The 25,974-nt window shown below is 45.0% G+C and overlaps 1 protein-coding gene across 2 annotated transcripts in view; it reads right to left on the bottom strand.

The window, feature by feature from the left end:
* Positions 1-25,974, bottom strand: part of nr3c2 (nuclear receptor subfamily 3, group C, member 2) — a 126,670-nt gene that overhangs the window by 11,562 nt on the left and 89,134 nt on the right. For both annotated transcript variants that reach the window (XM_083764883.1, XM_083764882.1), the window contains 4 exons: positions 23,486-23,602; positions 21,628-21,978; positions 18,668-18,812; positions 11,124-11,254 (listed from right to left, as the gene is read on the bottom strand). In XM_083764883.1, coding sequence (XP_083621009.1) covers positions 11,124-11,254; positions 18,668-18,812; positions 21,628-21,978; positions 23,486-23,602 — 744 coding nt within the window. The remainder of the gene's footprint in view (positions 1-11,123; positions 11,255-18,667; positions 18,813-21,627; positions 21,979-23,485; positions 23,603-25,974) is intronic.

Below are 25,974 nucleotides of genomic sequence, written 5' to 3' on the forward strand. Positions count from 1 at the left end.
GCTTCGAGACCTGCCGTTTGCTACCGCGGGGCTGCCAGCAAATAGCTGACTGACAGCTTGTCCGTCTCGCATATACTGTGATTTAGTACATGATACTGTTTATGAAGGAAGCCTGCAATCATCCCTGAGTGTACATGTACAATTAAACACCTGGAGGCGCAAAGCCTACATGCACCAACATTTCTTGTTTTGTGTCTCTGCCTTCTTGGGAAATTGCCATCTATGTAGGCCAGTTTTGACTTTTGACCAGGACCTTAATTGCAACCTTCACCATTCCCCCTTTTCAACCCCAAAAATCTCTTTTAGATCTGAATTTTCATGAATTTATTCTACTCAGGCCCGTCTAGAGTTTGAATGGACAGGTGGGCCTGTTGAGACCTCTAGTTTTCGCCGGCTGCCGGGTGCGGCTCAGCGGCTGCACTAATAACTTTGGGGCAGGCCCGTCTAGAGTTTGAAATTTGAATGGACAGGTATAAGACAAAAAGGGAGACATCGAAGAGGAAGGATGGATGGGGAAGGATCACCACATGGAATGTCAGAACAGGTTCTGAAATATATCCATATATGTAGATCTAAGGATTTGAGGTTTGAGGTCAGATGTAGAGTTGCTGGCCAATAGTGATGACTATGGGCTTAACTGCGACATCAGGGTCTCCACATCTCCATCCCTGATGATGTCACATGATGTCACGAGACCTGGGCACCATGACTGTATGCTACCCGACACACTATCTGACTCGAAATGCTCGATTCCATAGTTAACTGCGACTTTCGGTCACCAACAAATATTTACTAAATATGTCTTTTCTATATTGATTGCATTGAATGTATTGAATCATGTATTTTAAATTTATTTTTGTATAGATATCGCTGTTATATGGTTCTTTATTTCACATTTTCTTTAATTCACATTTGCTTTTCTGCTGTAACCCTTATACTTTGTAGTGTCTCCATGACAAGGAATGTTTATTCCAGAGCCTCTTAGGAGGCCCTATAGTCATTTTTGAGATAAACTCTTGTATGTGAACTTGAGACACCACATGACCATACCCCTCATATCACAGGGACAGGTCTTATTTAACCCGTGTTCCCCTAACCCCTTCTGATTGGTTGCATGACTCTCTGGCACCATATTTAAGTGTGAACCATTATGTGCCCTGTATTCCCTGATGAAGGCTTAACCGCCGAAACGTTGGATATTCCTGTCTTACCTGCTGTCCTAATAAATATTGGTACTCTAGCTATTGGTGTGTGCGGCCACCTTCTTGTTTATTCAAGATCTCCTCTACACCAACAAATATTTAACATAAAATGTTTAAATACAGTCAAGGAGGGTGTGATCATTAAGAGCAGGGGCGTATCCACACCTGGTCCTACTTGGGCCTAGGCCCAGGTATTTCTGAACTAGGCCCAGCAAAAAATAAAAAAATACTTTTATTTATTTATTTTTTAATATATGATGACAGTAGCGTCATTGCATGACATAATGTGAATGCAATCACTGCGATCAATTTAGCAAAATATGGCAGTGGGTGTATTATTATTATTATTATTATTAAATTATTATTCATTTTCCTATTTGGATCCGTAGCCACTAGCACTGCCTAGTTTGTCCATCTGTACCTGCATAGATTGATTGGTCATGCCTGCCTGATGCCAGCCTGTCATCATGTGCTTGTTTCTAGAATGTGGCAGATTTGATTGTCTTCACCCCAGAAACTTGTGTCTTTGTTTATGATTAAATATGAATGAGAAGCCTCTCTGAGAGTATCCTAAATGTTAGCCTCACAATGCCAAGCGTTTTTGGAAAGAAAGGAAGTCAGCATGCAGTCCCTAGAGGAGCTAGCCTACTGTAGGCCTACAACATTTGTATCCTGAGGACTTCAGCTTTACTGGGCAACTCTGATTATGGATTACTACATGTTTGAAGACATCAAAGGTCAGAATTGAATTGTAATGTTTGCTGAATGGATTTTCATTGATTGTGCCCATGTTGTCTGCTGCTATGCTATGGGTGCTGGTGCTATCTTGCTAATTTGTAATTTGGAAGTGAGTTGAAAGAAACACTTGTTACACTCTCTGCAGTCTTCAATATACCAACACTAATGCTTCAATACTAGTAGGCTGCCTGGGAGAGTGTGCATGTTGTTGTTTTATGGTTGTTGAGGAGCGCTCCTATATGTCCAGCTTTGAGGGTTTGTTAGCCCCTCTCGGAACCCTCCATAAAGCTTTTCTGAAATGTTGATGTCGCTTTATTGTAGGGTCCCTGTTCATAACTATATGTAAACACAAACATTGAATGCCATTGACAATGAATGACCAGCTTTGAATGTTTGAAGACGAAGGTGCGATTTTTAGCAGTTTGACTGTTTTACACGCTTAACCCGCATTTTAATCAACCCCCCTTCACTGCCGAGATTGTTGTATTACCTTTAGAGCATACGTTGAATTATTTGGGCTTTTAATCCGCGAAAATCCAGCAAAAAAAGCTCCCGTGGTTTGTTATGATCCAAGCGTATCATCCACCATCTTGGTGCACCCGGAAGACGCACACAAGACTCGTCTCAATGAGGCGTTGCACCCCATGCATTTCCATTGGCCTCAATTTCCCAGAAGCCCTAGCAGCCCACAGCATGTGACGATTTCCGGTTTCGTCATCAAAACGAAACCATCTATTCTCTATCTCCGCGACGAAGACGGATTTTCTTTTTATTTATTACAATACAGCGGATTAAACACATAAAACAAAAGGCGGGATTAGCGGGGTTGGCAGCGACATTAACCTGGAGTAATCCATTCCCGGCACGGAAACTGCTTTAGTTTACATTTGGTGGGATGTGATGGGATGAAGTGTCTTGTAGCAGCCTGACATTACACCTGTCAATCTCTAAGACACCTGACTTAATATCTTTAGGAAATTGAAGGCAAACATGAGTATTAATTTATAAAAAATGAGGGGTATTAATTCATGAATTGATTCCATTGATTCCATTTCCCTTATCCATCATTTATGCATTATGGATAATTAGTGTGGACTTAAACTGTTATTCGTCTATAGAGCGTCGCATTCCTCCATTCATTTTCATTTTCTCCATAGGCTTTTCAAAAAAGAAGAAAAACACACAAAAAAAGGGTTGTAACCTGCCGTTTTCTTCTTCTTTCTAATTCTTTTTTGTCTTTAACTAAATACTTTTTGAAATGTCTATGAGGAAAATGAACAGGGAATCATTTCCTGGGCCCTGGTAGGGGATAAAATCCACCCCAGGGCCACATTTGGCCCGCGTGCCGCACTTGCTGACACAGCTGACATAAGGGATCTCCATTCCTGATGATGTCACGTGATGTCACGAGGCATGACCAATCATATATGGTCATGGCCTGGGGTGACCGACCAACCAAACAACTGACTGACCGACGTTCCCGTCATGCTCGATTTCATAGTAAATGCGACCTTGCGGTCGCAAATAATTTGTATACAATCATGTAATTGGGAGATCTAAAGGTCAGAGGTCCTTTGATGAACGACTGTGAGCTTCAGCTCTTGACCGTTTCCCATGACCCTCGACCATATTGTCGCATGTCGTGGAAAGCGACAGCACAGAACTGCCAGAAAGTGGTGGAAGAAAAAAAAGACGTTAGAAAAACAATAGGGTGCCTTCGTCCCTTCAGGCATGGCCCCCAAAAATAGCAGATCCACAAGCTCAAAATGTGTCGAGATACGACACATTTTGAGCTTGTGGATCTGCTATTTTTTTATACTACTTGTAACATTGCAGTATGTGACCATGCAGGTCATTAATTTACAAACATAAAAAGTGAGATAAGAGGTTTCTGCCCGACAGCGACTGTGTGTGTGTGTGTGTGTGTGTGTGTTTGTTGTGTGACTAGTTGATCCTCTGCCGTCCTAAACGGGTCACATGATCCACCACAGGCTCACTGAAACCTTAGCCAAGGTCACACTCCTCTCAGTCCGTGCATGGGTCTCTTTTCTCTCTCTCTCTCTCCGTCTCTCACTATCACACGGTCTCTTTTCTCTCTCTCTCCGTCTCTCCGTCTCTCACTATCACACGGTCTCTTTCTGTCGCTCTCCTTTTGCTCATCAGCTCTTCTTTCTCTTTCTATTTTTGCTTTTATTTTTTTCTCCCTAACCATCTCATCTATTTTCTCTCCTTTTTTGGGGCTCTCATTCCCTCACACACATTGCAAAGATTTTGCAACCGTCCCCAGGGCACACACACACACACACGCGCGCGCACCGTGACACACGCACGCACGCACACACACACACACACACACACACTCACACACACACACACTCGAGCGAGGTCGTAAAGCGCTTGCTCATCTGACAAGTTCTGACATCTCCTTTTGTAAACATCTCTGCAACTACTCTTTACGCAAAACCCACTGACATTACAAGTGAATGGCTGTGACCAAGCCAACATGGCATTCAGAAAAGACCTACTCATCTTCAAACCATTTGGAAGCACTTTGTGGCATTATTCTGGAAGCATCTGTGCCAATCTGATGTGTTTGTGTAGCTGGAAATACTGTTGGTGGCAAATGGTTTTCAGTATACTGTAGATCACAGGTTTGGAAAGTGGACCCCCTGGAGACACTTAGAGGGGCAGCTAGGGGGCGCCAATTGGGGGGAAAAGAAAGAATAAATAGAAAAAGTGCTCCCTGCAGCACAGGTTTCCGGCAGGTAAGGTAGGTTATTGTGGCCTCCTGGTGGCACTACTGTATATACAGTATAGGCCAATGGTAAGGTAGGTTATTGTGACCTCCTGGTGGCACTATATACAGTATAGGCCAATGTGAAAAGGGTGCCATGTTCTTAGGCATGTCACGGAAATTGGACACTGCATTGTTACAAAAATGTGTTTTCAATCTACTTGCTGGTGGCGCTACAACAAGCCTAGTAGGAATTTGTTTCTCACGGAAAATCGCACACTGTGTTCATGATTTGCAGGCATTTTGTTCAAAACGGACCAATCCTGCAAATTTTGGAAGCCAATCTTAGTCAATCAGGATGGAAAATGGGACAGATCCGTGTTGATGACATGACTATAGACATACTGCGTACTGATTTGTGAAATCTTTGGACAAAATGTGTAGGAGAAATATAAACAAATATTATGCTACCTGGCCTGGTGGAGACCTGCCATCAGAGCAGCACATTGTGACGTCATGTGACAGCCACTATGGACCTTTTAATGTTTGCTTTATGCATTTTCCCTTTACACAAAATCTCTGCCCAGAAATACAATCTCATATAGTCGCTACTTTCTGTTCCCCCCATAACAGGATGCAAGGGATCCAGTGGTTAAGTCCTTTCTGGTGCGTGCTCGAGGCATTCGCTTCACATTGGAGCACATTGTGTTTGTGTAATGTTGTGTTCGTGTAATGTTGTGTGCTCTACAAATAAAGCTCCACTTCATCAGTATTTTGATTCAACCAAAACAAGCAGTGCAGATTTGAGCACTTGCTTTGACAGCTGGTTGGTTTAGCCAACACACCTCACTTAACACCCACCCACCCCCCACCCTCCCCCCTCTCTCTCTCTCTCTCTCTCTCTCTCTCTCTGAATTTGCCCTTCTTTCTCCGTCACTCTGTTCCTCTCTAAATTCCTGGCGGTGTTGGTAGAGAGAGAGAGAGAGTGAGAGAGAGAGAGGGAGAGAGAGAGAGAGAGAGAGAGGGGAGCAGGTCTTGGAGTGTTGCCTGGCACTTTGCTGGCCTTTATTAAGTACAGCAGGGCTCTCTGGAGGAGGAGCAGCCAGGAGAGGAGGAGAGGAGAGGGACGGCAACAGAAGGACCATCTCTCTCTCTCTCTCTCTCTCTCTCTCTCTCTCTCTCTCTCTCTCTCTCTCTCTGTGCACACACACACACACACACACACACGCGCGTCTCCCTCGCCTCTCCCTCGCCTCTTAAAGTGGAATACTACTCATTTCCAACACTGAACAATGCCATACTATACCTTTTGAGTCGTGTGGAAATGAGGAAAAATATGTTCCAGTCTTATCTATATGGGGGGGGGGGGTCCATGTGATCCAGGCAGCCCGTGGACTTTAATGGTGAATTGAATCATCAGCCAATTAATTCACTTATATGTACCAATGCTATGTCTTGTGAAGCAGGATATTTTACCACATCATATAGAATTATAAACTACTCAGATTTACCGCCTTCCTTTGACCAGAGCTATGGAGGGAGGCATTGTTTTCGGACATTAGATATCCATATTTGGGACTGGTATCTATATTTGGACCGGCATCTATATTTGGACTGGACATGCATTTCTAAACGAACGATCTGCTTTTATGTACTCCGATAAAGCACATCTCCCAACCGTAGGGACTCTGAATCCCTGAATCAGTGCTTTTCAACCCTTTCCATATCAAGGTCCATTATTTATTGGGTATCTGAGCCATGGTCCACCGTTTGATGAGATCTAGCCTCGCGGACCCAAAACTGAAGAATATCTTGTTATCGTTTTAAGATTTTGTCCACAATTCAATACTGTTGGGCAAACGTTGATCAAAATATAAATTCTTCATTTGGTTTCATTTTATGCTCTCAAGATCTATGAAGGGTCCATTTGGTTACCGGCTCTCCATCATTCAACTGGGGAACACCTGGAACCCCCTCAAGGACCACTGGTTGAAAACCACTGCTGTACATAAACAACACTGGGGTGGGTGGTGGAGGGTGAGTGTGTTTGAGCTGGGGTGGGTGGTGGAGGGTGAGTGTGTTTGAGCTGGGGTGGGTGGTGGAGGGTGAGTGTGTTTGAGCTGGGGTGGGTGGTGGAGGGTGAGTGTGTTTGAGCTGGGGTGGGTGGTGGAGGGTGAGTGTGTTTGAGCTGGGGTGGGTGGTGGAGGGTGAGTGTGTTTGAGCTGGGGTGGGTGGTGGAGGGTGAGTGTGTTTGAGCTGGGGTGGGTGGTGGAGGGTGAGTGTGTTTGAGCTGGGGTGGGTGGTGGAGGGTGACACCGGGGCTCCACCGGGCGCGTCAGCGTCGCGTCTCCGTCACAGAATGTTCCCTTTTTAATCAATGAAGGGTGGCTCCACTGCCCGCGTCTCTGTCGCCATTAAAATTGCCCCGGTTCGTTTTTTGACGCACGCGACAGAAACGCAACGCGCCCGGCGGTGGAGCCCTGGCGTGAGTGTGTTTGTAAGACAGCAGTGGTGAGTGGTAGCTGGGGTGGGTGGTGGAGGGTGAGTGTGTTTGTAAGACAACACGTGGTAGCTGGGGTGGAGGGTGAGTGTGTTTGTAAGACAACACGTGGTAGCTGGGGTGGGTGGTGGAGGGTGAGTGTGTTTGTAAGACAACACGTGGTAGCTGGGGTGGGTGGTGGAGGGTGAGTGTGTTTGTAAAGACAGCAGTGGTGAGCGCAGCAGCATGACAAGCAGGAATGAGCAGAGCTAAACTTCCAGATTAAATAGAGCGGTTCTGAGAATGAAACGAGTTGTGTGTGATTGGATGAGTGGACGTGGAGTTGAGGCGGCCCTAATGGATGGCCGCCAACAACTGCACAGAGTTCCCTGACAGAACTTGTTGTGTCTGTGACAGGCGCAACGCTCATTAGTTTATAAGGGCATCTGGCGATACGGTCTATTCTGTTTCACAAGACGTAATGGAACTGAATTGGCTGAAAAGCTGAAATTCAATTTAAAGGTTTCATGACATTAATTTTAATTTATTTATTATTATTATTATTTATTTTTAGGTTTCGTGACCTCAATTACAACCGCACGACCTGAACTTTGAACATTCAGTGTGTTTTCTGTGGTCTGGGGGTTTTCTCTGTGTGTTCTGATGCCTTTTGAGCTGCAATGAAAACGGGCACAATTCCTCTGCTGGCAAATTCCCATGTCAGATATATTTGTGGACTCTTACCTCACAGTCCACACTAACTGTCCACACTTGTTTGAGCCAGAATACGCCCAGACCATAGAAAATCTACTGAATGTTAAAGATTCAGGAGGGAGAAAATATTATGTCAGGAATAAAAGGTATAAAAACGTGCATTTGGGCTAGAGACATTATAGGCCTAATACACTAAAATAACATTTTAACATTATCAAGTCCAATTAAATACAATATAAATTTAGATCTGTTCTTCACAAGGGCGACAAAGTATAGCTCAAGTTATTCCTCATTGCATGAGTGTAAAAGTTTACACTCTCAAGCTTTCTCTCTCTTTCTCTCCCCCTCACTTTCTATTTCCCTACTCTGCCATGTTCCCTCTTTCCTTCTCTCCTCCTATAGCTGTGCACCTGTGTCCACCACCGAGCCCTCGCTGTCGATTTTCATCTGGTTTCACTCACTCACTCAACCTCTCTTGCCCCCATTTCTCTCCGTCTCTCTTCCACTCCATACAAATGCATGTGCACACAACAGCCCTCCACTCGACCCCCCCCCCCCCCCCCCCCCTTCTCCCACGGCTCGAGTCCAACTAGAGCTCCCTTGTTTGCACATGAACCCTTAGAGCATATACTGTACTCTAAAGCATGAACCCAGTGGCCTGAGATTCTGTATGCATCAGGACAAATGCTCGCACACTCTACTCTACTACTGTATACAGCACGTATAACTATGCACAGTGGAATATTGATCCAAACCAACCTTTCCCCCTACAAAAAAGGTCAGGAAATACGAGGAATGATGCAATCGATACTGGACGGGATAAAAAGATATTTCCTTTGCTTTATAGCTACTACCGATATGCTGGATATACATCACACCTCGCTCATCATTGGCCAAACATTTCTGTACGAAGACAAGGCTGACAATATACTGTACACTACAGACAGAGTCCTGTGGTGGAATGTTTGGTACACGGTGGCTGTTGATGGTTTGTGACGGCCATGCCGCCATGTCGGAGACTATCATGTTATCTATCAACCAAACTCCTCATTATGACACTGCAAGAATTGGAGCACAACTCAAGGCTCAACTTTATTCTCCTACTGGGTGCGTGGACTTCAATTAAGCAAAGAACATTATCAGCCGCACTCACAACGTCCATTGTCCATTAGGTACTTTCTATTTTGAAGGCACAGGCAGCAAACAGTGGCTGCTTTTTGCGGCCCGTAGCCTGCAAAACAAACCGTACCTCATGGGCGTTTTGAAACTACTCATATGCATAGTGTTAATTGGAATGGGGTATCTTTGGCTCAGGTGCTAGAGTGAACGTTTGGGAACTGAGCTTTTCCTGGCTTCATTTTGAAGGGTCCTTGAGCAAGAGAGGCTTTACCCCTAACTGCTCCCAATGGCCCTTTCATGGTTGCCTCCACCATCTGTGTGGGAATGTGTGAATGTAAAAGCACAAAAGTCATATGATAAGTTACAGTGTGTTGGACATGTAATTATCAGATTTATTTATTTTGTTTTTGACAACAACAATAACTCAAGCACATTTACATCGTACAATCATTCGAATCATGCTTTTGGGACATGAGACCAACTGTGCCCTTTTACAAGGTTGGATAATTCCAGTGCACCATCACTAGCCAAGCACTGAAGCAGACAGTAACATCCTGTGTTAATTTAACTCTCAGAGTGTACAAATGCGAGCAATTAGACCCATAATGGTACATTTGTACACAAACGGATAAATGAACACTGTGGAAATGTCGGAATAATGCAAAAATAGAATGAGTCAATAATGTAATTAGAATTAAACAAAAGACAGGATTACCTTATACATATTATTGCCTATGCTATTGCCTACACTGTGGCTCTGTACTATAACCTGAATATAACGTTGGCAATCCAGCAATTTAAGTTGATTCTGCTGTTGCGGTTGTTGTAAGTCTTAGACTTAGACTCTAAGACTTACTTATATTTTTTTGCTGTTTAGAGGATACTCTAAGACTTAGAGTATCCTCTAAACAGAAAAAATATATAAATTCCATGTAATGCTAGACCGACATTGTTTTTCTTATTTTTTTTACCAGGGCTTGTGTTTTGAATGTTTGAGTCTAGCATCCCCTCTGAGGAACCTCAGTAAGTAAGAAATACACATCCCTGCAGAAAAGCAGATCGAGGTACTGAGGTTGCCTCTCTCTCTCTCTCTCTCTCTCTCTCTCTCTCTCTCTCTCGCTCTCGCTCTCTCTCGGAATGAAAATCTTTCATTTTATCCCCACCATGTTTGTAGTGTATGCCGAAGATCTGTATCCACTGCAGAGGAATCCTCATGTGGCCTGCTACAGTCAGGGCTTCATGAGAGCCAGCCGAGACAATGCAAGCACCGGCACGCACATATCCTACACAACGGTGCACCGTACCGCGCGCACATATCCTACACAACGGTGCACCGTACCGCACGCACATATCCTACACAACGGTGCACCGTACCGCTCGCACATATCCTACACAACGGTGCACCGTACCGCGCGCACATATCCTACACAACGGTGCACCGTACCGCGCGCACATATCCTACACAACGGTGCACCGTACCGCGCGCACATATCCTACACAACGGTGCACCGTACCGCGCGCACATATCCTACACAACGGTGCACCGTACCGCGCGCACATATCCTACACAACGGTGCACCGTACCGCGTGCACATATCCTACACAACGGTGCACCGTACCGCGCGCACATATCCTACACAACGGTGCACCGTACCGCGCGCACATATCCTACACAACGGTGCACCGTACCGCACGCACATATCCTACACAACGGTGCACCGTACCGCGCGCACATATCCTACACAACGGTGCACCGTACCGCGCGCACATATCCTACACAACGGTGCACCGTACCGCGGACTGACACATCAAACTTAAAATGAGCTGCAAACTTCCCGTGTCCCTGGACCCTCCATGTATCTACCCCCGTGCATGGGGGTAGATAGATAGGAGTGCATGCATGTGCACACGCACGGACGCCCGCACACACACACAGACAATAAGAACTCACCAGCACAGTACACCTGCCAATGTCACCACACCCACACATTTGGAGTTGCAATAGATATATCTACCTACAGTACACGCATACAACACCAGATTTTACCGCATGCATGCACACGCGCGCGCACACACACACACACACACACACACACACACACACACACACACAAATAGAGGCATAACGGTTGCCTACCTGTGCTGAGAAGCAGTAGCACCTTCATGGAGAGGAACTCGTCGTAGGTGAGCTGCAGTCGTACAAACTCCTGGCTCACCTGTCTCATTCCAAGACACAGGTCGTACATGGCCGACTGCTGCATGCGCTCCCTGGGAAAGAAACACACACACACACACACACACACACACACACACACACACATCCCTGCTTAATTACCTGTGTACACACGGTCATTCATTCACCTCTAACTGTCTCATGCTGTATGACTGACTGACTGACTGACTGACTGACTGACTGACTGACTGACTGACTGACTGACTGACTGACTGACTGACTGACTGACCGACCGACTGACTGAGGAGAGTGACAGAAGTCCCAGCCAGCATGCGTTAAGAGCAGTATACCAAATCCCCTGTATGCATAGCACTGCATACAGTAACACCACTTACTGTAGATGCAGTATGGAATATACAGTAGATCTTAATCCTATAGCTTCTGATCCCAATCAATCCACTATTGTGTATCAAGTACAATATGCACTGATTGCACATGCACTCGAGTGGCAAATTTCACAGGGCATGTATAATTGTGTCTATTAGTGCCACCGTATTTCTCTCCATGTCTCTCTTTCGCTCTCTCTCTCTCTCTCTCTCTCTCTCTCTCTCTCTCTCATTTCTCTTTTACCTTTTTCTTTCTCTCCATGTCTCTCTTTCTCTCTCTCTCTCTCTCTCTCTCTCTCATTTCTCTTTTACCTTTCTCTTTCTCTCCATATATCACCCTCTGCACACAAACACATTTTATTTTATCAACAAAGTAAATCTCATTAGACACATTAGAGAGCTTGGAAACGGGGGGGGGGGGGGGGGAAACTAAAATAAATAAAATGGAGTCAATGGGAAATGTGCTGTGCAGATGCCACAGTGTGGAGAGAGGGGGAGGGGCTGGGTGGGGTGCTGGAGGAGGGGAGGGGAGGGGGGCTGGGTGGGGTGCTGGGGGAGGGGAGGGGGCTGGGTGGGGGGCTGGGGTGGAATCGTTGGCTTTGGATGCCACCTCTCCGCCTTAAATCAACTGGCATGTCAAGAACAGTGTAATCAAATGCAAGTGGTGTGGCTCGACTTGAAAGAGCCCCGCCCGGCAGGGTTCTCCATTGTGTCCTCCAAACCTTGTACGTATCTCCATATTTTAACTTTTTATGTTTTTTCACCGTAAATGAATACCATATTTAATCATACTACAGTGTCACACTGAAAAAGAAGATGTACAAGCTCGAAACGAGCCACGATGATGCACGTCTTTGAGCTTTTATATCGGATTTTTTTAGGTTGAATCCTGAAAACTAACATAATGAGATTTCCATTAGATTTCCATTAGTGACGCGTGTTATGTTCATAAGCATGACTGTTCCTTTTTAGGGGATTTCTAGTTCATTAGAAAGTGCAGATGATGACAGTTCCTGAGCTGTATTTAAATCCCAGAAGATCAGAATCAGTTTAATTTGTCACATCACAGGTTTACAGGTGTAAGTCAGTGGGTGAAATGTGTTTCCGTGCTAGCTCCATGCATCATTCACAGATATCTATTGTCATTATGAGGTCACCGCAACTTAACATTCTGAACAGCTGTTCAGTATCTAATTGAGGATGAGATGGATTCAAGTTTCTATTTAACCATTAGCAAGCAGAGTCGTGCTTGCGTGCGTGCGTGCGTGGCATGCATGTATAGGTATGTAGACTACACTGTGCGCGCGCCTGTGTGTGTGTGTGTGCGCTGCGTGCTACTGTACGGTACGTACGTGCGTGCGTGTGTGAGTGAGTGAGTATGTGAGAGAGAGAGCAGTTCTGCAAAGTACAGCATATCATCATTTGATACAACTTTGCAGCTGGAGTTTCAAAAGTCTCCACACATTTTTTTTCGAAAAACAATTTTGCTGAATCACTGCTGGGTTTGGGAGAGCGCAAACCTGGCAGCGTTCTGTCGTTCTCTCTCTCTTCCTTTTTTCTCTCTCTTACTCTCTCCTTTGCTCTTCCACTTTCTCACCCTCTCTCTCTCTCTCTCTCTCTCTCGCTCACCTTCTCCCACACCTCACTCATTCTGTGTCTTTTGCTCTCTCTCTCTCTCTCTCTCTCTCTCTCTCTCTCTCTCTCTCTCTCTCTCTCTCTCTCTCTCTCTCTCTCTCTCTCTGTCTCTCTGTCTCTCTGTCTCTCTCTCGTTATGGTGAGAGATCCGGGAAGCAGCAGTGTGCTGGGCTGACTTTAGAAGAAAGCAGAAGTAAAAGTAGTGAGAAAAGTTCAGCTTTACATTTGGCTTTCAGAAATAAATAGCAGGCAGTATATTGACTCAGGAGAGGGGAGACATATCCACACATAAACCACCCAAACCACAGTCACTGTCTAGCTAGTATAGCTGTTCAATATGCAGTAGCCGACGTTTGTTTTTGGGGAATGGAAATGGTGGATTATGTTGCATTCTTTTTTTTTTTAATCCGAAACACACCTTGTTTTACTTTACAGAAGGTAGAGATTTTACATGGACACATAGAGGCTTTTTTCATGATTACTGTTATTGGTAATGGGCATATCATTTAATAGCATTTATATGTAGTGCACAACGACATCTGAAGTGTTAATTTGAAGTGTAATAATGTGTGGTAGCTGCAGATGGTCCCTACAGTACATGGATGTATGCTGCATCTCTTCTGCTTTAGCGATGCTAATGGTATAACTTTGTTGTTTGTTATCCTGCTAGTAGTTGACCAGAGCGACCTTGTCATCCTTATTCTGGGCATGTCATTACTGCCAAACAATCCGCAGAAACAGCAGATCTACAAGCTCACATCACGTCATGGTGCGATAAGTTCAAAGCTGCACTACATTATTGTACAACGATTTGAATTTGTAATAGGAAACTTTAGAGGGCTTGCGTGCATTTATACCCCACACCATTGGCTAATTGACTCAATTAGCCAGGGTTACTGTGAGTCTATGAAACATTTGTCTTCTAAACCTCTCTCAATCGCTGAGCCGTTTTATCTCCTGCTTCTTTTCCAGAGGCAGGGGTCATCAATATGTCTGTACACGGACAAATGTGTCTGTGCAGGCAAAGACTTGTGCTTGTCCGTGGCAAATGTTTGATTTTCTTTTTTACACGCCTTACACATGATCTGATCTTGTGGGGAAAAAGCATGTTAACAATAGTTCCAGGAAGCTATAAAAGTGCAGGAAGTGAGGCGGCCGGGGAGTCCATTTTAGGTATCAAAAAGAGTGTTTGGTGGTGGTTTGTCAAAGTGACTCTTTTATAAGGCCAATACTAAACCATAAGCAGAAATAGATAAACCACAGAGTAGTGGGAGAAAACCTTGAGATCTAAAGAAGAAAAGTTTAATGACTTTATGGATGACTTGATTTTTGGAAAATAGAAGATCTACAATGTTTGGTTCTGATTGTTATACAACTAGTGGGCTATAGTGGTTCTCAAATGTTTAATTTGCAAGGACCCCCTTGCACCTTAACTCTGTGTACAAATGGAACCAAATGGACTTGTATGCGTCCATTTGTTACCATTTGAAATGACGCTGTGTTAATATTGTGTTTGGAAAGGCTATATGGCTTGGGAATGATCTAGCATCTTTGGCTTTCATTGGCTATTGTTGGCTATTGTCCACTAATGTTAGCCAACTGGTACCGCCCATAAATAAACCAGCGTGGCTTGCTGGAGTGTTTACTCTCAGGTTACTTATGGCTATAGAGGAGATCAATCTGTTGCCACTGCCATAAACAAACTTTCAGCTGCTGGTAGAATAGGTGCTCGACAGTTGAGAATTCATGGACTTGTTCATCTTAGATTACATTGATGGTGGCAATAACTCTGAAGATGGTAAAAACCAAGACAACATCAAACAAGTCGTTTGGTTGTTAATGTGTTATCGGGGCGTCCACTCACAGTTAACGGTTTTTGTATTGAGTCGTGCTTGAAATGTACTGTAATTCTTGCAAACTGTTAATAAATACTTCAATCAATCATTCAAACCTGACAGCTAGTTTTATATTCTAGCAAATTTGATGCTACTGTACTTTACAACATCCAAGGAAGAATGTCCAGCAGTGAGGAGTGATAAATACTACAACCACCACCAACGAAAACAAAGTTTATTTATATATGCACTTTTGCCAGGCCGGCCAGTCACAGTCAGGCTAATCTGACAGAACGCAGAGCAAAAAGTGACTGACATAACAGGCCAGTACTCAATGCACCAGGTCCAGGTCTCATCGGCTCCGTCAAACCAAATACCAAAGCCATCCATCAACCTGCCATGTAGGCAAACCACTGCAGCACTCGCACTTCTTTTTCTTTCTAGAAAGCACCAATGCAACTTAAATCATCAAACTGTACAAACCAAGCTTAGTGTACCTGCCTGCACGTTGAGTCCGAAGCTCTATACCTTTTGGCCTATAAGCTTCATTCGAGCAGCAACGACCCCCCAAGGAATCACAAGCCCCCCTGTATGCACACTTCCCTCTTCCAAACGCTCTGCTGTTCAAATACATTACAACGGATCACGCGGCCCATTGACTGCCCTTTTCCAGGCTTTGATCAACTGTGCACGACCCGATTAAGGAGCCATCCGACGGGGTGCACAAGTATTCACTCCTCAGGGAGCACCGGGGGGAACAGGCTGTGAGACTATGGTCTACACTGCAGACTCTACGCAGTAACTGTGTTTAAGTACTATCGTATCTGGCTGTAAGAAAGGTAATTACCATGAAGACTCTCTGGTTGGCTGTCTGTAGGTCGACAGTGGCTGACAAAAAATGGTGCAGTAGTTTAAATAATATGCTCCTTCTTTCCCTCATAACCAGGACACAAAAATAGAATACAATAAAACACAAGTACCGGTAGTTAAAATGATAGAACAATGGCAAAGAACAAAATTGAATATAAGAACGTAACATAAATAAAAACAAATAAAAACACCACATGCAGCAAATCAGTCAGGGACAGGGTAGGAACGTCCATATTAAAACTCAACTAAAAGCAAGAGTGAGTCTTGAGTTGAGATTTAAAAATGTCTACAGAGGGTGCGTGTCTGAGCTCGAATGGAAGTTTATTCCAGGCGGTTTGGGACATATTTAGGGAGGCAGTCATGTAGGTAGGAAGGTGCGAGACCATTGACCATATCAAGTTGTTAAGTAAATTAGTTAACTGTCAAATTAGTTAACTGTTAACAAAGCTCCCTGAGCTTGTACAATAGACATTGAAGAAAATATTGTGTGTGTGTGTCAGTACAATAGAAGGCATACTTTGTCTAACATTTGCCATTTGTAACTTTTACACCTACCCGTGAAAAAGACAAACTAAAAAGGAAAAAGGAAAGTTTATGCTCAAAGTCATACTTTGTACCCTTTTAGAATTAATCAAGTTGTTTTTCATATCATCTTTTTGCCAGTATGTTTTTCACAATAACAATAATAATTGTAAATGTGTTTTGACAACTTCTCTAAACACTATTTTATTCACAAGTGTATGTGTGAGTGCCAAAATGAGGCACCAGAAATGTATTAATTAATGAATTAATGAATTAATTAATTGTATTTATTTATTTAAACGTTAATACATACTGTAACAGATTATTGTTCCCTTTTGGAATATCCTCTGTACTAGGACCCTGCTGCATTCGTTTTGGACGTGGTATTGTTTCCAACTGAATTCTGGGAATGGTATTTCTAACAGACCATGACAGTGGAGCTACCAGAAGACCTTCCAGGTCGAGACGTAGTGTCGGCTGCCTTTAACCCATTCTGACCTGAGATCAGATTCATACGAGGTTTCCGCCGGACACACGCTGGTCTGACGAACCCATTCTGACCTGAGATCAGATTCTAAAAATGTCAGTCGTTCTTCGATAAAAAAAAAAATAGCAGACCTACAAGCTCGTATCGCGCCACTCGGTGGCGCGATATGAGCTTGTAGATCTGCTATTTTTCAATAGCTAAAGCATAACATGATGCCAACACCAAAATGGGTGCCTGTGTCAGATTTGAGCCATAATGTTATACTTTGGTTATTTAAAAACAGCAGATATACATGTATCACTGCATGCCACGCTGCAAGCTTGTAGATCTGCTTATTATTTTTTTAAACCATGAACACATGCGCAAATCTTGGATTTAGTATTTAAAGCGATCATTTTAACTCAAATCTTGTCTTATCTAGGGGTCCCTGAAAACAAAACATTTTCAGATTGGGGGTTCGTGGGCCAAATCCATATAATTGTCGGTGTCTTTTGAAAGCATTTGTGGAATATATGGGAACGTCTAAGGCGCCGCGTTGACTTTTCTCTCCTCCACACATGTCCTACGGGACATTAAACATCACTTTCAAATCGGCACGGTTGCCAGCGTGACAAGCCGCCCCAACCCCTGCTCCCCTCTGTTTGCTGTGATTTGACTCCTTTTGCAACAGATAGTGACACCATTAGGGACCTCTGGGCTGAAACCTTAGTGCTAAACCTCACCGACACCGCAGGAAAAAAGAGATGGCAGGATGGAGTGACCTCCAGTCTGTAAACCGTAGCAAAATAAGTCAGAGGAGAGTGTGGGTCAAGCTATCTTCTCCTTTTATTAAAAGTTAATTATTTCTATGGCTCCTCTGCTTTCATTAAAAAAAGGCACAGAGGGAGAGAGAGACACACATGGGATAGAGGGGGGATTGTAGGGATAACATGGGAGACAGGTTTTTATAAGGGCATGGGATTATAAGGATACTGCTTTCGGACGCCAATAATTATCAATACCTAAATTGTAATTGGGGTTTAACCCATTTTGGTGTTGGCATCATGTTATGCTTTAGCTATTGAAAAATAGCAGATCTACAAGCTCATATCGCGCCACCGAGTGGCGCGATACGAGCTTGTAGGTCTGCTATTTTTGAAAAATCGAAGACACTTTTAGAATCTGATCTCAGGTCAGAATGGGTTAATAATGAAACTGTCAGGATGTAATAGACATTTTTAGAATCTGATCTCAGGTCAGAATGGGTTTTATTTACCAAACTGCTTCGGAACTTTTGTTTGTTTGTTTATTGGTATTTCGGTTCTGTCCAGAGGATCAATCGGTCAGGCAGAATGACACCCTCTGTTTATGTGTCACTGCCCCTATCCTCACAGAGCCACCAGGGACGGCTAATTGATTGATCTCTTCTGCTGCCTTGAATTAGCCGCCGATCCTGATTCGGCTGTCAGATGAAATGCCTCACATGGTAAATACTGCATTTCTGACCTCAGGGCTTTTATAGACAACATTTGATTAACTGTAGTCCACTGGTCCATAGCTGACCGCCATAAGTGTGAGCTGCCAGATATTTAACTGTATTCATAACACCACGGTAATCCGGTCACTTGATCTTTTCACACAAAGTAATTCTGTATGTCCAGGCTATGGATAAAATGTATATCTGCCACTCCTTCCATTCAGAACACACACGAGAGATGTGCACTGTACACTGCATACTGTACAATAACAGTGGGTGTGGACTTGGCTATAAGAGTAATAGATATGCAGACTTACTCATTGAAAATAAGGTCTGGGGCAAAGTAGAGCATTTGTCCGTTGGTGTGTTTGTACGAGCGCCAACTGAGGCAGAAGGACGACAGACACATCCACGAATACTGGATCAATGTGATCTGGTCCTCGATGGGAAGGGCCCGGAAACCTACACACACACACACACACACACACACACACACACACACACACACACACACGCAGGATTATACGTTTTATTGGCAGGTTAAGTTTGTACATGAAGAATGTGAATAATGACAGTTCAAAAATATTGAAGATAAAAGATCTTATATATATATATTGCACACACACACACACACACACACACACACACACACACACACACACACACACACACACACACACACACACAATATATATAGAGGCTAGTATGGGTGCATGAGCAAACACAGACACATGCACAAATACAAATATGTACACACAATATGGACAGAAAAATGCACAGACACACAGAAACGGGAGACACGTCAGGAGCGGACGAGGAGAGCATTGTGGGTCCTGTGTTGTGTTTGAGTATTGTTGACTCGGGCAACAACCAGCAAGGCATTCACCTAATGTAGGGGTGTAGGTGTGTGCGTGTGTGCGCACTCCCGCATGCACACGTAGGTGTAGTCGCGCGCTTGTGTGCAACATTGCAAGCTACTGTAGCCCATGCACTCATTATGTATACATGATATCCCTGGTGTACATACGTCTGCGTGCGCCGGCGTTGCGCGACGACTCCTTTGTGTGCCAATATTTGTTTAGACATGATAAGGACTCAGGAGTATTCACCTGTCCTTGTTTCACGCAAATCCCCCCAAGGCCTCCAATTATTGGCCTGTTGTCTGTGTTGAGCTCCATAAATAGAGGGGAATAGGAAGACTGCCAAAGTCTCAATCAAACTCGACTGGCAAGAAAACGCCTCCTCCTCCCCACGCTGCGGCGCGGGCCAGCTGGGGACGCGCGCTGCTAGTGACTTATCAAGGCTTAGGAGACTATTTCAGTCTGTGTGCGCGTCAATTGTCACCGATGTCAAACCGCTGTGTCGCGTATCACATATTTTTATACATGTATTTGTGGCAGAGGTATGTTGGCTATGCGATATTGGCTGTAATGAAGCCTCCGGTTACAACCGAGTGACTGTCCCTCAACACTCCAGCGGATCAGCAGCACGCAGGCTGGATAGTTATTAGAATACAAACTTATTGAGTTTCCTGGTACCTAATCCAGTGTGTGTTTACAAACCCGCCGACACGGTTCAAGGGTTGAGATTTGGTTGAATCACGACCAGGCTGTGTATGTCGTCTGTACGTCATCCCTTCACTAAACCAACTTTTCTATCTTTTGTCACTCTCCAATCTCCAGTGACATTACAGGTAGAATTGTATTCTATATTCTATATAATGCTTGATTTATGCTGCGACTGGTGTCATGTATGTGTCTAAAAAAAAGCGGATCTACAAGCTCACAACATTTAGTAAGAATAAATGGCTCTTTATTCTGATGGCTGATATAGTTTTCAGTGACAGGGGGTCTCCCTGTCTCTCCAGCTCTTTAGTTGGCCACCGGCCTACTCGAGAGCGATGCAACTTGGGAACCTAATAATACTTGCTGTCAACTTGTCATAGCACCCGTTTTAACTATCTGTCTGTGTCCCACATGGAGATCTCTGTATTTGTCTGTCTGCCTGTGTGTGAAGAGTGCAAACTGACTGTGGAAAGTGGAGTGGTTAAAGTAATCAATTTGCAGCTGAGGCAGAGGCTGGAAATTGCACAGGTGAGGTGGATTTAGGATGATTGGGCAGAGCCTGCCTGGGCAGAGCCTTTTGTGGTGGTTCTGGACAGACTCGAGTCCGGGCACTGCGCTCCCTGCGGGGGTGTGGAATGCGTGTGTCGAATATGAAGTCGGTGGGGCAAACGGTTCTCGAGTTACTTGCATTACAACCGTACACACACACACACAGACACGCAGAGACGTGGCGCATTTATAGTAGGATGTGACTGTGACCAGCAATGGTTCTGAACCTATATGGTCATGTATTGAGTTGAGATTGTTTTTTATCACTAAGCCCAAATGAGAACTGAATTCAGTCAGAGGAGCTTATTTTAATGCCGTGCACCCCTTTTTTTTCTGTCTGGCGTCCCTCCTTCTATTTCTACGTTCCGGATATGGCAAGCAGACACCGTGGAGGTATCAAATATTTGCAATGCAGCAAAATAAACGGCTTCAAAGAGGTACCTGCGAGGCATCTTTGAATGCATCTTCCGCAGACTTAACGGTTTAGGTGGAACCTGTTTATCTCCTCTTCAAAGATTTTCTTTACCACTATTTGATTTACAGCGTGTAAAAAGAAGTGTGTGCGTGTATATATATACATGTGAGAGAAAGAGAGAGGTACAGACAGACAGACAGACAGACAGACCCGTCTGACGATGCTGTTGCAGACGAGTGTGGATTGGGAAAACGTTAATCTTGATAACGTTTACGCCTCAAAACAGGATTCAGTTGTTAATCTTGTTAAAGCTTTGCAGAATCATTTCTAACGTGATATTTGGTGTGTCAAAAGTTGGCAACCTAATGTTTTTTTCTTTTTTTGGTGTGGGGGGGGGGGGGGGGGGGGATATACAGACTTACAGAGAGCATTATTTATGTGTGGTTTTCAAGATCACCAGATCATGGCTTTACTGATTTTGTTTTCCTTTCATCCAAGATCATTACTATTCGGTTGTGTGTGTGCGTGTGCGCGTGCGTGCATGTCTGTCTAGGATGGGAGATAAACGTTATTCTTCTATTTCAGTGATGATCAGTTGATCACATAACTCTTAACACACGGCATAATAGACGCCAGTACTCTCCAGCTACTGTACTACAGTAACCAGTAAGTGTCATGTCATCACGGGGGGTTGTGGGAAACATTGAATTAGGTCCTAACAGCGCTCTGAGCGATCGGTCGAACTAACCTGGAAGTACTTTGGCCCACTTGACCATGCGTACCATCTGCTTCCCCGCCAGGCGGTTGAGGCTGGACAGCAGGTGGTCGGTGGTGTCCGGCTGGCTGTTGTCGTAGCCGGAGAACACCTCCTCGGGCTCGATCAGCTCCAGCACGTTGCAGATGGAGGGCGGTGGGAACGCCGCGCCCACTCCCGGGTGGTGGTGGGGCAGGACGAGGGCGTTGTTGCCCGCGCCGGCGCTCAGCTCCTTCTCCGAGGGCAGGTAACTGCCGCCCCCGCCAGGCGTCTGATGGGCGTCTTTGGATCCCTGGAGGTCCTCGTTCACCCCCTTCAGCTTGCCGAGCTTCTTCGACTTCCGTGCTGTCCGGGGGGAGGCAAGTTATGATGATGCACGTTATTAACAGTTTGATGACGCTGATGGCGGAGATCAGTGGCAGAGTTAATCAAAGCTGGTGGCGACGAGGAAACGGTGACACGAATAGAAATCTAATTTTAACCGGGGACGGTTAGTGATAAAGGCGGCATGCAAATGTGTCTATCGTATTTGTATAATTTGTTTAACCCATTCTGACCGGGCACCCATTTTGGTGTTGGCATCATGTCGTGCTTTAGCTATTTAAAAATAGCAGATCTACAAGCTCATAGCGCGCCACCGAGTGGCGCGCTACGAGCTTGTAGGTCTGCTATTTTTGAAAAATCGACAAGAACGACTGACATTTTTAGAATCTGATCTCAGGTCAGAACGGGTTAATCAGACCAGTGTGTGTCCGGTGGAAAACCTCGTGTGAATCTGATCTCAGGTCAGAATGGGTTAAAATGGAGATGGGGCAGTGATCTCCCCGTATAGTTGTTTTCCTTCATTGAGACGGACAACAGGAAGTCTCAGAGGAAGACATGTGGGTGGCACAGGAGGAAGGACGGCATGCAGGCCTACAATGTGCCTCCAAACACTGTACAATCAATGGTGTCCATGCACTGTAACTAAATATGTTTTATGCCATCCACTTGGAGGTGATATTGTTCAACATATGCGATATGCCGTGTAAAGACTCAAAGGAAATCTGTTTGCAAGGAAGTTGTTATTTTCAGGGAAGTCGTAACTTTAATGAGAGAGCATTTTAGGATATGAAAGTAAGGACTGGGACGCCATCCATCTCACATTTTGGTCCGCATAATTTCAGTAAAACCAAGAGCTCAATGTTACAATAATCATATTGTAGTGTGTGTGTGTGTGTGTGTGTGTGTGTGTGTGTGTGTGTGTGTGTGTGTGTGTGTGTGTGTGTGTGTGTGTGTGTGTGTGTGTGTGTGTGTGTGTGTGTGTGTGTGTGTGTGTGTGTGTGTGTGTGTGTGTGTGTGTGAAGCTCAAACACATAATGGAGATCACTGAACGGACATAAGTAATTGCACAGATGGGTAATTTGATTTTGGTAGAACATATTAGGCTTATATTTTGAGAGGCCAAAAAGTATCCAAAATATGTTTTTTTAGCTGAGATACATCAGGTGTGGTATACATTTGTATGTGCATCCACGCACGTACGTACACACACAGCACACATACAGCACAACGCACGCATGCACGCCACACACACACACACACACACACACACACACACACACACACACTCTCTCTCTCTCTCTCTCTTTGCATACAAGCACACACACGCACACACACACACACACACACACACACACACCCAATGACTCAGTAGACTATAAGGCTTGCTGTGACTACAGCGAGGCCTACTTTTTCCACATCTCTCATCTGTCGTTAGCAGAGAGAAGGAGTTCACACTAGCTGACTCAAATGTCAGACGAGTGACACGTGACAGCTAGGGAGCCTCTGGAATAAGGGTGTCGTTCCATACCTCCCAGATTCATGCCAGCTTGGAGACACTTCCGTACGCGGCATGCCGGGCAGTTTTTCCGTCGGATCTTGTCGATGATACAGTCATTCCGTCCAGCACATAGGTAATTATGCTGACCTAGAGAGGGAGAGAGAGAGAGAGAGAGAGATGTGTCAGCATGAGCTTAATTGTGAACCACATACAGCTTGACACATGAGCATGACGAGGAAAGCGTTTTCACGGTGACATGTCATCGTCACACGTACGGCAGACGGATACTGTAGATTGAAGGACAGTGAACGAGAGGCAAGCAGCTGTCCCACCGCCTCCGCGTTGCTTTGAGTGTAGTGATTTTAACACCATTCTGACCTGAGATCAGATTCATACGAGGTTTCCACTGGACACACGCTGGTCTGATGAACCCATTCTGACCTGAGATCAGATTCTAGAAATGTCAGTCGCTCTTCGATTTTTCAAAAAATAGCAGACCTACAAGCTCGTATCGCGCCACTCGGTGGCGCGATATGAGCTTGTAGATCTGCTATTTTTCAATAGCTAAAGCATGACACGATGCCGACACCAAAATGGGTGCCCGTTCAGAATGGGTTAACACCACAAATTGAGTCCTTTTGCGCAAACGCGTGATCAGGGAAGCAGGACGTACACATCAAGTTTGGACGGGGGGAAAAAGTGGTAGGACTGACTGACTTTTGCGCCACGATTATTAGCACGGAGCACGATTGAGATGATCGCGCCGCATTTCACGCGTGTACACCGCGCCAATACGAGACTATAATGTTGTTTTACAGTGTTTACACATGTGCTTATGTAATCCTATACACACATATAACACACATGTGCTTATGTAATCCTACACGCACATAACACACATGTGCTTATGTATTCCTACACACATATACTGTAGAACACATGCATGTATCCCTACACACACATAGCACACATGAGCGGCGCACACAGTCAAATCCTCGGTACTCGTTGAACTCTGAGAGTGACTAATTGGAGGTTCCATTTGTCACTCTCAGAGGTCAGTGAACGCTGAGGATGTTGCTGTGCATGAAAATGCATGGCCGTTGAGCAGGGAGAGGCCGGGTGCAGCCCGGGTCGCCCCCTGTGTGACAGTGATGCTAACGTTAGAGTCCCTCTCTCTAGCCCTCACGCCCCGCCCTCAGCTAAACCCAATGATCTCCCATTTCAGAGCGCTTCCTTCCGCTCCAGTACCTCTGCACTGTACCACTCTCTCTCTCTCTCTCTCTCTCTCTCTCTCTCTCTCTCTCTCTCTCGCTCTCTCTCTACCCACCCTCCATCCCTCTTTTCATCCCTCCATTTTGTTTTCCCTCCCTCCCTTTTCTCCACACGTCCACCAGTCTCTGAGCGCCACACGCCCACATGCACAGAAATGTGCTCACACTTATGCACGCACACTCACAGATACACACACAGATATACACACGTGCACATACACGCACGCACGCACACACACATACAAATACACTTCAGGCTATGGATGGCCAAAGCGGTTCCACATGGTCGTTTCAAAAACAAAACAGCTTGCATTTTTACTCCTGTATAGCAATATGAAAATCACAAACATAACAGTATATGCGCATGTGCTGGCCCTGACTCAAAGGACCTAAGAGTTATTAATTGATGATACAACTGTGTGTGTGTGTGTGTGTGTGTGTGTGTGTGTGTGTGTGTGTGTGTGTGTGTGTGTGTGTGTGTGTGTGTGTGTGTGTGTGACTGGCTTGGCACACATTTCCACTTGAAAATGAATCAACACATTGTCTGTTCATCGGTCTCATACACATCCTTGCTGTAGCTAAAAGTGTGCACAGCACTGCATGTGGGTCAGTTGCACTTTGCAGTAGTTGCAGCATTCCACATGCACAACGCTGGCTGTCTTTCCTATATACTTCAATGCAAGCACAGCGTTGACCCTATGCACGCACCATTGTGCAGTATGCTCTGTTTGTTCGGGTGCACTCGTTGCATTTTTTTTTTTTCGTTTTTGTTTTTATCGTAACCAATTTTTCTTTTCTTTTTCGTATACTTCCACAGTGCAGTATCTGTGTGCCGATCGAGGAGGGCTGAGCAGAAGTTGTTTTCCCTTCCAGAGCTTAGTGGGGAGAAGTGCGCAGTGTGTCTGTCTGGCTGCTGCCAAAAGCCAAGGAGCCGAGCTGCAGGAGAGCAGGCAGCAGCAGCTGTAGCCCCGCCACTATTTCTGGCTAAAATCACATGACCGTTACATAAGCCCATTTTTCTTGCTCTAAAAAACAGTAAACTGCGACACAGGAAACGCAACGCGGCCCGTCCATTGGAACCCCCCCTCACCCCCCCCCACCTCTCTCTCTCTCTCTCTCTCTCTCTCTCTCTCTCTCTCTCTCTCTCTCTCTCTCTCTCTCTCGCTCGGATGGGCCGGACCAAATGGCAAATACTAAAAGACTTGGGAGTCCTTCTGTCCACTGCATGGCTGTCCCACTCGTTTCCCA

Source organism: Protomyctophum parallelum (genome assembly GCF_964188405.1).
Source record: "Protomyctophum parallelum genome assembly, chromosome: 5".
NCBI lineage: Eukaryota > Metazoa > Chordata > Actinopteri > Myctophiformes > Myctophidae > Protomyctophum > Protomyctophum parallelum.